We start from the raw sequence: 13,732 nt of genomic DNA, 5'->3' as shown, positions 1-13,732 counted from the left end.
TTCGGGCCGTACCGCGGCTATAAGTGCGTGGTGTGCGTCCTGTTCCGCGCTTTGCTGCGGGCTGAGCTTTTGTCTTCGGAGAGGCGTTTGGGTTGTCGTCTCGCGCTGCTGGTTGGCCGACTTTCCTTCCGACTCCGCACTACCAGATATTACAGCGAGCGGGCCACTCACGGCCCTTCCTCCTGGAGGTGAGCGGCCCTGTGGGCTTCCCGGCTGCCCGCCCCCATCCCCTAGGCTGCTTGCGCCGCGCGCCTCCTGGCAATCCCCGCCTGGGACTACGCTGCCGGGAGCGTCCCGCCTCGCTTCGCCGCCACCCGGGGCCCCACTCAGCCGCCCAGCCCTGCTTTCTCGCTAGCGTTGGGTTAGGACCCCATGCCGTGCCCTCCCAGAGCACCCTTAGCATCTCCTTACTGTCACAGCCCTTGGCGGGTTGTTGTAGTAACCGCCTGTTTTCTTGCCTGTCGCCCCTGGACTGTTAGGCGCATGAGTGCCGGGTTCGTGTCTGCAGGGCCTCCTCCGGTGGCCTTAGTACCTTCCAAGGTGCCTCACACGTTGTGGGTATTCAAGGTGTGCTTGTTAAGTAGGTGAACTTGATAGATTTGACTCCCTTAGAATTATTTTGACTTTAAAAAAGTTTATGGTTAACTCGAACCTGACTGAGGTGTGAGGGAGACTTCGAGGCAGGTTGCTTTTGCTTTCTCAAGGGCGTCTTCTTATATTCCCACCTCCGCCCACCCTCACCCAAAAGGACTGGGTTTTTACTTCAGGAAGGTTTCTGGTCCCTGGACTGTGGAACAGGGATTGTGCATACCCGACAGGAGAAGTAAAAGTTTTAAGGAATGCTCTTGAATTAGTCCAAGAAGCTAGACTAGTTCCCCAGCCATGGAGTTTACAGTGTAAATATACTTGGAGATTCTGCTGTGGTCCTTGTCCCCCTGGCTGGCTGAGCCTCCTGCTTAGCTCCAGGGTCAAGGTCAGAGGCACGCATATCCCAAAAGGCTGGAGATTAACCTCGCTCTCTTTCTTCAGGATCCAGAGGCCTTCCAGAAGCAGAAGGCAGCTCTACTGCTCTACAAAGGAGTGGGATCCTTTGAGCCATGAAGCATATGCTGAACCTCTATCTCTTAGGTGTGGTGCTGACCCTGCTCTCCATCTTCGTTAGACTGATGGAGTCCCTGGGGGGCTTATTGGAGAGCCCATCTCCTGGGAGCTCCTGGACCACCAGAGGTCAACTAGCCAACACAGAGTCCCCAGGGGCCTTCCAGACCATACATCCGGAGGGGTGTGATAAGACCTCCCTCCACCGGCTGTAACCTTGGAACACTGGCCTAAATACGTCCAGCTGTACCAGTTCCTGGGTAGGCAAGCTCAGCATCAGTGTTATCAGAGAACTAACTGTTACTAGGCCCTTGAAGGGCCTCTCCACCTGCATACTCCTTGCTCTGGAAAAAGCCTGTTTAATACACAGATGTGAGTGGGTCGCCTGTGGCTGTGGAATGGAGTGATCTCACTCTTCTCCCCAGTCCACCATATGCTTTGCTGTCCTTGGCAGCATGGCTCTGTCTTCTCTTAGATGGGGACTTGTGCTGCAACTTCCACTGTTGGGAGATCGTGTTATTTTCAACCCTACTTTCTAAGCATCTGCCAAGAGTTCCTTTGTGCTTGGGTGTCTTATGGTCAGTTTATTTGGTGTTAAGTTTCTCTTCCATGAGAGCTCCTCTGTGTGCGGATAACAGTTGAAGAGGTTTGTGGGTTGGCTATAGGAAGGGGGAAGGTGGAGTATTCTATGTGCCATTCTCATTGTTTTACATTTTTAAGTCACTCCTCCAACATAGCATGTATGTGTGTGTGTATTGGTCTGAAGAGGGCAGTGGGATGACAGCATCTGCTCAGGACATGGGCATTTTGGCCACCGTGTGGCTTAAATAAATTTTTCTAATGAAATAAAGTTGAATGTATATTTCTACAATGTGTCTTGTTGACTTCTGCCCTTGAAATCAGTGGTAGGGAAGGGTCTTAATTCACAGATCTGAGGTTTCACATCTTAAAACTTTGGAGCAGGAAAGTACATAAAATGCTTTGTTTAAAATATAAAGTAGGGATTTCCCTGGGTGGTCCAGTGGTTAAGGCTGTGTGCTCCCAGTGCAGGGATCGTGGGTTCGATCCCTGGTCGGGGAACTAAGATCCCACGTGCTGCGTGGTGTGGCCAAAAAAACCAAACAACCAAACCAAACAAAAAAATATAAGGTAAATAAACCTCTGAACTTGGAGGCAGGCGTGCTTGGGTCTGCCCTGTATTAACCAGTTTTCTGAGCCTAGGCCAAGGCCATTATAGTTCTCTCTTGACTCTGTCCATATCTAAAGAAAAAGAAAAATGATCATTTCTTCCACCCCTCACCTTCAGTCTCTGGAAAAAAGAAGACTATCAGTCCAGTAGGCGATGGCTTTTTTGTCTATGTTCTTATCCACCAGAATGATTACTCAGTTCCGATTGTTCTCCAGGTCAGCTGGTGAAATGTCTGGACCTCACAGATGATTGTTTCTGCTCTCCCAGACCTAGCAACTTGGCCTTTCCATAAAGTTGGAGGTCTTTTTTTTTTATTCTTCAATTCACCCCTCCTCCATCCCCACCCCATGTTGAAGCACATTCCCTCCTCTGCCTATGGTAATTTACACACTCGTGTTGGTGTACACATCATTTTGTTTACGGTGAGTTTGATTTGCTTTTGCCAAAGGGTAAGAATGGTGCATGGTGTCCTCTGCTAAGTCAGTTTTACTTCCTGAGTGTTCTTAAGCTTAAGTGCCACTACCCTAGAAACCAGTGGTTTGGGCATCACTTTTATTTATTGCACTATGGTAGTCATTAGTGCTGTTTACATATATTTCCAGCTTCGCACCTTATGGGCACATGGTAAGATTGTACTCCCTGGTCTTTTGTGGTTGGCTGGGCTTACGTGACTTGTGTTGGTAACAGAGTACTCTCAAAAATACAGTTGGCTTTTTATCTCTGATTTCAGGCAGTGTCATGTGCCAGTAGCTGCCCTTTTCTAGACATATTTCTTGAATTTGATGTCTTTTCTCATTCTCATGCCTCCCCAATTACTTTGGGACATTTTGATCTTTCAGTTGGAGAGCTGCACCTGAAGTCTCTTCCCCAAGCAGTTTAGCTTAATTGAAATGGTTTACTGGGTGCCACAGCCTTCATGAGGTCTTGGCTCTAAAACAATTTAAACTACTCAGAGGTTTTAACAAAGATATGATGGCCATACCGTTGTTTTGATCTTTCTTATGAGTAGGGTAAGCAACTGTCCCTGTGCCTGGCAGGGTTGCAGGACTTTCAGTGTTAAAACTCGGACAGTTCTGGGCAAACCAGAATGGTTGGTTACCCTCCCTACAAAGCTGAGTTTGAATTGTCACTGGAGTTTGAATTGTCATTTGAGTGACTTCCAAACATTTCTCCATTTTATCTATTCCCACTTAGGGATGAGAAGCAGTTGCTTCTGTGAACCCGTATGATTTCCGTAGTCTCTCTGGATCCCTATGCCTACTTGCAAGCTGGCCAGTTCTCTTCTGAACTCATCCTGCAGTGCTTTGTCAATGCAACCAATTGTATACAATTCCTGCTGCTAAAATTCTGTTCTCTGACGCTTTCTCCTAGTTTATTAGGTAGATTATTAAAGTATGACTTCTAAGTTACTGCAGGCAACAGTTTCACCAAATACTTTGCTACTATATGACATGGGTTGCCATCCTTCCAGCCTCCAATAAGATTTCTTTGCTGCCCTCCACATGTTACTGTCATACATATTAGGGGTTTTTGTTTTTGTTTTTGTTTTTTTGTAGTATGCAACACCCCCCTCTAGATTCCAATCTCCATATCAGTCAGGACAAATTAGGTTATGCTGCAACAGCAACCCTAAAATCTTCTCAGCTTCAAACAGAACAATTGCCTAAGGATGCCCTCCCAAGAAGCAGAATTGGGGGCTAGTCAAGAAATATTCCCTTCCCTCAGGGTAAGGGGCTCTCATCACATCTGCAGAGTGGGACATCACAATCACTAGGCTGCTGTGTCTCCCACTTGTCCCCTCTCTCCTTACTGCATTTATCCTGTCCCTGTTCCACCAGTGTCTATTAGGTGTGTGGCACGTGGCTTGTCTTTTTAGTTTATAGTTCTCTAGCTCACGCCACATCTGAAACTGGTATAGGAACTACTGTGCATCACTCAGATTCTTTAATTTGAACTTGACGTTGTGACTATAGGGAACTCTTGGGTTGTTTCCTTTGGTGGGGGGGAACATATAGTGAATATATTCCACCTGCGGAGGAATAGTGAGCTGAGATAATACTGACTAGAAGGGTCATTAGTAGTCCTCATTAATGTTCCCCAAATATTTCTGCCCTTGTCTTCCGAGCACATGATAGAATTGTACTTCCTGACATCCTTGTGGTTGGATGGGGCCATGTAATTAGTTCCAGCCAATAAGCTGTGAGTAGAAGTGACTTGTGTCAGTTCTAGGTTGGAGCATTTAAGCACAGGTTCAAAAACCTCCAAAGCCCTCTTTTTCCTTCTGCCACAGTGACCAGCAATGCTCCAAATGGAACTGTTCCATTAGTGTAGGTCCTGGAGTGAGGATGCCATGGAGTAGAGCGCTCAACTGGTTCCTGATGAACATGTAGTGGATGTGAGAAAAAAACCTTTGTTGTCTTAAGCTACTGTAACGTAGGGTTTTTTGCTAACTTTGCCTATCCTGACTGATACATTGCTTACTGCCCCTACTGGGTGCCAGGCATTGACTAAGATCTCATCACTACCTACCTCAGATAACATACACAAGATGAAAGGGGGGATGCATGTAAACAAATAATATTTCATGGTTTTATTATAGAATAATGTGTATAGGACAGTGGCTACATAAAGTTGTTTACGTCAGGAGATGGATGTTAAGGAAAAGCTTCTTAGAGGATCTGATTTTTATTTTATTTTATTTTTAATTTTTTTATTTTGGCTGAACCATGTGGCTTGCAGGATTTTAGTTCCCTGACCAGGGATTGAATCTGGCCCACAGCAGTGAAAGCGCCGAGTCCCAACCACTGGACTGCCAGGGAATTCCCAGAGGATCTGAATTTTAAAAAATGAATAGGCTATCAAGTTAGGAAGAAGTTTCCCAGTAGAGCAAACAGTGTGAGGAAGGGCATGGAGATGAAACTAAGCACAACATATTTAGAAAACTGCATGTATTTAAATATTTTAAAATATATATTAATTATTAGCTTGAAACCTTAACTCTAGTGCTATCTCATGGAATGGAAGGAAAGGAAGGAAATACTTCAAGTGTATGCTGTGTGATGCTTTCTGGGTTTGAAGGGCTGCACTCCTAAAGCTTAAGGTAGGTATCAGAAGATTAAGGACTGAAAGATATGATCTAGTTTAGCACTGTCCAGTAAAGATATAATGCAAGCCACATATATTATATAAAATTGTCTAGTGGTCATCACATTGAAAAGAAAAATAGGAAAAGGTATTTTAAACAAATTATAGTTAACCCAATATATTAAAAATATTTCAATATGTAAACAACATAAAAAGTTATTAATGAGATGTCTTACATTCTTTTATTTTTGTACTAAGTGTGTATTTGTACTGGTGAGTATTTTATACTTACAACACTTCTGCATTTGGATTAGTCACATTTCAAGTGCTCAGTAATCACATGTGGCTAGTGGCTAGTGTATTGGACGGCGTCTTTTCATTTTACTACAGAGGAAACCGAAGGAAACTAAATGACTTAGACAATATCACTGAATTAATTGGTGGTCTGTTTCCAGTATGCAGCTCTTTTGTCTACAGCATGATTTCTTTTTCTTTTTCAAGGATTCCTCAAAATTCAGTACAGCAAAATATGTCAACAATGAGCTCTTTCACCCCTGAGGTAATTCTTATGTGGGCACATGTGAGATTTTGTTCTAAGCAAACTTCCTGTAACAAAATTAAAATTATAAAATGGCTATAACTTACTATGTTTATTTTACATGCTGCTTTGCTCATAGAATATCAGTAATGCCAACAAACTTGATTTGCTTTACATGGCAAACATATACCAACTTAACTCATAATTCATCACTTGAGTGCTGTCTTTATTACTGTTTCTTTTTTTTTTTAATTACCCTTTTCTCCTAGACCTTGTCCATACACATCAGGCATATCTATATTGTAAAAGTATGAGGTCAATTTGGACTCCTTTTCCCCTTTTGCTTAATATGAAATGCAGAATTAAATAATTGATAAAAGCAGGTAGTTTTATGTAATCTGAGGAATTCTAAATTGGAGAACATTATATTCATAAGACTTATTAGAATTAGAATATTTATGTAAGAAGGGGTAGGAAAAGTTAAGTGTACTATATTGGCATAAATATGTAGAAACATTGTCTAAAAGGATAAACGAGAGATGACAACAATGGCTTCATTTTGGGAGAAAGATGGGAACTGAGCCAATGACAGGGGTGGGAAGGAGACTCTTGGTCTCCGTTTTGATAATTTTTGATGTTTGTATGTGTGAATGTGTTACTTGTTCAAAATTTTATTTTTAAAAATGCCTATAATAAATCTTTTCCTTTTATAATGCCTGTTTTTAAAAGCCTTCTGGACTTTTTTAAAAATAAATTTATTTATTCATTTTATTTTTGGCTGCGTTGGGTCTTTGTTGCTGCACGTGGGCTTTCTCTAGTTGTGGTGAGCGGGGGCTACTCTTCGTTGTGGTGCACGTGCTTCTCATTGCGATGGCTTCTCTTGTTGCGAAGCACGGGCTCTAGTGCGTGGGCTTCAGTAGTTGTGGCTTGTGGGCTCTAGAACGCAGGCTCAGTAGTTGTGGCGCATGGGCTTAGTTGCTCTGTGGCATATGGGATCTTCCCGGACGAGGGATCGAACCCCTGACCCCTGCATTGGCAGGCGGATTCTTTTTTTTTTTTTTTTTTTTTTTTTTTTTTTTTTTAAATTTATTTATTTATTTATTTTTGGCTGTGTTGGGTCCTCGTTTCTGTGCGAGGGCCTTCTCCAGTTGCGGCAAGCGGGGGCCACTCTTCATCGCGGTGCGCGGGCCTCTCACTATCGCGGCCTCTCTTGTTGCGGAGCACAGGCTCCAGACGCGCAGGCTCAGTAGTGTGGCTCACGGGCCTAGTTGCTCCGCGGCATGTGGGAGCCTCCCAGACCAGGGCTCGAACCCGTGTCCCCTGCATTGGCCGGCAGACTCTCAACCACTGCGCCACCAGGGAAGCCCGGCAGGCGGATTCTTAAGCACTGCACCACCAGGGAAGTCCCAGCCTTCTGGAATTTCGATTGGGATTTTATTGAATCTACAGATCAATTTGGGGTGAATTGTCATCTTAATATTGAATCTTCCAGTTCATGAACATGATATATCTCTTCTTCTGTGGTGTTGATAAGGAATTTTGTGTCTATGTTCACAAGTAATGCGGGTATGAGGTCTGTTCCTTTCTTTTCTTGCATTGTCTTTATCTGGTTTTGGTAATGCTGGATTCATAAAACAAGTTGAGAACTATTTCCTACTCTGTTTCCTGAGTTTGTATTACATTGACATTATTCCTTAAATGTTTGATAGCCTCCTCCAGTGAAGCCGTGTGGGCCTAGAGTTTTATTTGTGGTGCGATAACAAATTCAGTATCTTTGATGGGTGCATATATTTGATTTTTCCTAAATCAGTTTTTTAAAAGTCAGTCAAAGGAGCTTCCCTGGTGGCGCAGTGGTTAAGAATCCACCCTGCCAATGCAGGGGACACGGGTTCGAGCCCTGGTCTGGGAAGATCCCACATGCCACGGAGCAACTAAGCCTGTGCGCCACAACTACTGAGCCTGCGCTCTAGAGCCCATGAGTCACAACTACTGAGCCCATGTGCCACATCTACTGAAGCCCACACACTCTGGAGCCCGTGCTCCACAACAAGAGAAGCCACCGCAATGAGAAGCCCGTGCACTGCAACGAAGAGTAGCCCCCGCTCGCCGCAACTAGAGAAAGCCCGCATGCAGCAACAAAGACCCAACACAGCCAAAAAATAATAAATAAATAAAAATAAATTTTAATAAAATAATAAATAAATAAAAGTAAAAGTTTTTTCTAAGTCAGTTTTAGTAATTTCTATGTGATGCCATTTGTATAGCACATCTAAGTTGCCAAATTTATTGGCATTAAGTTGTTAAAACTATTTCCTTATTATACTTTTAAAATCCCCAAGCTCTGTAGTGATGTCTCCTCTTTTCTGGATTGGCAATTTGTGTTTTCTCTCTTAATTTTAGATCCCACTAGCTACAGGTTTCTCAATTTTTACAAATTTTATTGCTCTTCAAAAAAATTTTAACTTTTGGTTTCATTGATTTTTCTCTGTCCATTTTCTATTTCATCCATTTCTTTTTATTATTTACTTCATTCTATTTAATTTAATTTGTTCTTTTTTCTAGCTTTTTTAGATGGAGCTTAGATAATCGATTTTTGGACTTCTGCTATGAGCATAAAAGCTATAATTTTCCCTCTAAGCACTGCTGTAGTTGCATCTCAAAATTTTTGATATATTGTGTTTTCATTTTATAAAAAATATTTTATAATTTCCCTTGTGATTTTTTCTTCGATGATGGGTTATTTAGAAATATGTTGTTTAATTTGCAGATAACTTGACGTTTTCCAATTATTTTTCTTTTATTGATTTCCAATTTAATCCCATTATAAGAAAACATACCCCCTGTAATTTTAATTATTTAAAATGTATCAAGACTTGTTTTATGGCTCAGCATATGGTATACCTTGGTGAATATTTTAAAATAAATTTATTTATTTTTATTTATTTTATTTTTGGCTGCGTTGGGTCTTTGTTGTTGCATGTGGGCTTTCTCTAATTGTGGCGAGCGGGGGCTACTCTTCATTGTGGTTCACGGGCTTCTAATTGTGGTGGCTTCTCTTGTTGCAGAGAACAAGCTCTAGGCACGCAGGCTTCAGTAGTTGTGGCGTGTGGGCTCAGTAGTTGTGGCTCACAGGCTCTAGAGCGCAGGCTCAGTAGTTGTGGTGCACAGGCTTAGTTGCTCTGTGGCATGTGGGATCTTCCCGGACCAGGGATCGAACCCATGTCCCCTGCATTAGCAGGCGGATTCTTAACCACTGTGCCACCAGGGAAGTCCCTTGGTGAATGTTTAATGTGCACTTGAAAAGAATGTGGATTCTGCTGTTGTTGAGTGAAGTGTTCTCTAAGTATCAATTAAATAAAGTTAGTTAATAGTTATTCAAGTCTTCTGTATTCTTATTGATTTTTCTGTCTACTTGTTCTGTGAATTTCTGAGAAAGGAATGATGAGATATCCAACCCTAATTATGGATTCGTCTATTTCTCCTTTTAGTTCTATCAGTTTTTGTTTCATGCCTTTGAAACTCTGTTATTGGATGTATATACATTTAGGTTTGTTTTGTCTTAATAAATTAACCTCTTTATCTTTTAAAAATGTCCTTTATTACTTGTATTATTCCTTGTCATGAAGTCCTCTTTGTATGATATTAATATAGCCACTCCAGCTGACATATGATTAGTGGCTGTGTAGTTTATCTTACTCTAGCCTTCGACTTTTTAACTTATTTCTTTATATTTTAAGTGGATTTCTTATACATAGCTGTGTTTTTTATACAGACAATATGTGATTTTTAAAAAATATTTATGTATTTATTTATTTGGTTGCACCAGGTCTTAGTTGTGGCAGGCAGGCTCCTTAGTTGTGGCATGCAAACTCTTAGTTGCGGCATGCATGTGGGATCTAGTTCCCTGACCAGGGATTGAACCCAGGCCCTCTGCATTGGGAGCACAGAGTCTTATCCATTGCGCCACCAGGGAAGTCCCAATATATGATTTTTAATTGGAGTATTTAGGCTATTTACATTTATTATAATTATCAATAAAGTTGAGTTTAAATCTATCATCTTGTTATTCTTTTTTCTAAGTTTCTTCTGTTCTTTGTTTCATATTTTCTTTTCTTTCTTCTTTTGGATTAACTGAGAATTCTTCAGTGTTCTATTTTACCTCCACTGTTGATTTATCAGCTATACCTCTCTAATTTTTTTTAATGGTTCCTCTATTCTAGGGTTTACAATAGACATCTTTAACTTATTATAGTCTACCTTCAAGTAGTATTATACTACTTCATGTATACTGTCAGAGCCATGCAACAGTACACTTTTATTTCTTCCTTCTCGTCCTCTGCGCCATTCTTGTCATGTATTTTACTTCTACATGTGTTCTAAATTTGATGTTACATATTACATTGTTATAATTTTTAAACGATTGTTATTTAAAGAACTTTAAAAATTATATGCACTATGTATTTTAATATGTATATTTAAAATTTTTACTTACATATTTACAATGTATAATGTTCTTATTCTTTGTATAGATATAGGTCTATATTTTTTATTATATTTGGAAAGTTTCCCACCCTTATTTCTTCAAATATGTAGCTAAGACAGCCCTGACCATGTCCACAACTCTGATCAGACTACATTTAGTGTTGTAGTGATTCTTCCATTATGTGGCATACCTTGTACATAGTATCTTCTCAGTAAATATTTGTAGAGCCATACATGGGATATTTCTTTAATGCTTTTTATTTTAAAATGTATTTATTTAAAGAGGAAATACAGGCTCATAGTAAATAATTCAAACTAACAAAAATATATATACTGTGAAAAATAAGTCCTTTTTTTCACCACAGTTACCAATGCCCTACCCCTCCCAAGGCAACCACATTTTTATCCTCCCAGAAATTTCTGGGCATGTTCAAGCATGTTCAAAGAATATATGGATATATATTCTTTTAAAATTCTTTTTACCCAAGTGATAGCATACTAGATATACTGTTCTGCATCTTCTTTTAACTTAATAGGTCTTGGTAATCATTCCATATCAGTATGTATAAAGCTACCTTATTCTTTCATTGGCTGCAAAACATTACATCAGGACTTGCCTGGTGGTGCAGTAGTTAAGAATCTGCCTGCCAATGCAGGGGACATGGGTTCTATCCCTGTTCCAGGAAGATCCCACATGCTGTGGAGCGACTGAGCTGGAGCGCCACAACTACTGAGCCTGCACTCTAGAGCCCGTGAGCCACAACTAGAGAAAGCCCGCATGCAGTAATGAAGACCCAACGCAGCCAAAAATAAATTTTAAAAAAAATTACATCATATCGGTTATGGTTAGGGTTAAGGTTAGGGTTTGTATCATAATTTAACTGGTGCCCTGTTGGTGGATTTTTGTTACTGCAAACAATGTTGCAGTGAATATTCTTCTACTTATTTCACACTAGAACTGTCTGCACAAGTAAGTGAGGTACTCTAGCACATGTGGTCATACTGATGTTCTCTGTGTCATTTAAATTTTTGGTTTATGCTACAAACATTGTAAGAGAAATTTCCTATTTTTTGTTACAAGGAAACGAGAAAAAATGTCAAGAACAGAGAGCACTGTGATAAGAAAGCAAAAGTAATAACCTTAAGTGTGTTGGAATGTTTAAATGCCTGGTATTATAGACTTTGCATCAATAAAGGAGAAAAGTTTTCTCTTCTAATGAGGAAGTCTTAAGAAGAAATGAGCTAATGAGATATAAGCTCCTGCTTCTGATGCAACCGCTTTGGGAAAACAATGAGAAGCAGGTTTCCCTCCTAATAAGAGAAACACCAGGAGATTTAACCCCAGTCATGTGTGGACTACAGCAGTGTGTGTCTTAGGAGTCTAAAAGACAAGAGAACTAACTTAACCCCTTGGCTTTTTCCTTGAATAAGTGCCAAAGTGAGAGAGCCTGTAGCTGTACAGCCGAAGTCTGAGAGGGATAACTGATGGCTCATCCCTCCTCAACTTCATGCAACCTGAAGAAGTCTTTAAGTGAAAGTTTCTTGTCCTGATACTAGGGACAGGAGACTGCAGTGGGAGGGGAGGAGTTGGTGCCACCACAATGGTGTGATAGTAAATGTTTAACAACCAGCTTTCTGAGGGAAAAAATATATGTATAATATGTATAAGTATACATGTTTTGTTTTTTAATAAATTTCTTTGTTTATTTTTTGGCTGCATTGGGTTCTCGTTGCTGGGTGCAGGCTTTCTCTAGTTATGGCGAACACGGCTACTCTTCATTGCAGTGCGTGGGCTTCTCATTGCGGTGGCTTCTCTTGTTGCGGAACACGGGCTCTAGGCATGCGGGCTTCAGTAGTTCTGGCACACGGGCTCAGTAGTTGTGGCTCACGGGCTCTAGAGCACAGGCTCAGTAGTTGTGGCGCACAGGCTTAGTGGCTCCGCAGCATGTGGGATCCTCCTGGACCAGGGCTCGAACCCGTGTCTCCTGCATTGGCAGGCGGATTCTCAACCACTGCACCACCAGGGAAGTCCAGTATACATGTTTTTTTTCTTAGTAAATTTTACTTTATAAAATTTTACTTAATAAAATTTATACATAGCACACAATTTACAACTAACAATAGAATATACAATACTCTTTATTGTAATTTTCAGATAGTCAATTGATTTTCATAGAAAGCTTTTATGGATTTTTGTCAAACTTTGTATTCCTAGCCAACCTATGTAACTGACAAGCCAGTGTAGTTCTGACATGAATGTTGGCTGATTTTTCCACTTACATTAATGAATAAGGGGAATGTGAAATAAAGTTGCATGTTGGAATTGATCTGTTAATGTTAAAGACAAGCAACTTCTTTACTAATTTAGATAATACCTTTCAAATACTGGAAGATCATTTCCTCAGATTTCTTTTTTTTTTTTTTTGGTGCCCACAACATAACAGCTACAGACACACTTTTAATCGGCATCATTGGCATTTTCTCTATCACTTTAGACAATCAAAACAACAATAAATCAAGGCCAAATTTGTAGCATTGGCTGATTTCCATGGTGTAAGTAACTCCCAGCATGGCTGGTCTCAAGACAGTGACCACCATGAATTTTCTGTACACACTGAGAAGAGAGAGGCAGTGGTAGCACAACATTATGTATCATTTCTACCATGTAGATGTAATAGATGCAGATAACCTCAAGGGAATAGAGAGACATGAAATATAGTAAAATAATTAAGAAGTGATGAGTTTGGGCATTTATTACCTTGTTTTGTTTTTTTAAAGGGAACGCTATTTTATTTATTTATTTTTGGCGGTGTTGGGTCTTCGTTTCTGTGCGAGGGCTTTCTCTAGTTGCGGCGAGCGGGGGCCACTCTTCATCGCGGTGCGCGGGCCTCTCACTGTCGCGGCCTCTCTTGTTGAGGAGCACAGGCTCCAGATGCGCAGGCTCAGTAGTTGTGGCTCACGGGCCTAGATGCTCCGCGGCATGTGGGATCTTCCCAGACCAGGGCTCGAACCCGTGTCCCCTGCATTGGCAGGCAGATTCTCAACCACTGCGCCACCAGGGAAGCCCTATTACCTTGTTTTTTATATAACTTATTTAATTGTAAGTTTATATTATTAAATTTTTAATAATGGCTGTTTAACAACTGACTCATTAGAATTCCTAGAGATTTAACAGTTGGTTCTCATGGTCTTTTTTGTGATGCTCCAGCATACACTGTATCACACTTCCTCATTTGCTCAGTTTCCAAATAAATAAACCTTTTTGGTTGGTTAATAGCCTGGTGTTAAATAAAAGAAAAAAAAAGAAAAGAAAATTATCCCATGCGATGGGAGAGGGAAGA

At 40.9% G+C, this 13,732-nt stretch overlaps 1 protein-coding gene across 1 annotated transcript; it reads left to right on the top strand.

Moving 5' to 3' along the window:
• The first annotated feature begins 7 nt into the window (after window positions 1-7).
• On the top strand, window positions 8-1,969 carry HILPDA (hypoxia inducible lipid droplet associated). Its single transcript, XM_059933463.1, is given in 3 exon segments — window positions 8-188; window positions 1,030-1,245; window positions 1,248-1,969. Coding segments are annotated over 2 exon segments (189 nt in total). The 5' UTR covers window positions 8-188; window positions 1,030-1,097; the 3' UTR covers window positions 1,289-1,969.
• The last annotated feature ends 11,763 nt before the right edge of the window (window positions 1,970-13,732 follow it).

This window comes from Balaenoptera ricei, chromosome 9 (assembly GCF_028023285.1).
Source record: "Balaenoptera ricei isolate mBalRic1 chromosome 9, mBalRic1.hap2, whole genome shotgun sequence".
NCBI classification, from domain to species: Eukaryota; Metazoa; Chordata; class Mammalia; order Artiodactyla; family Balaenopteridae; genus Balaenoptera; species Balaenoptera ricei.
This window is presented reverse-complemented; position numbering and strand designations above follow the sequence as displayed.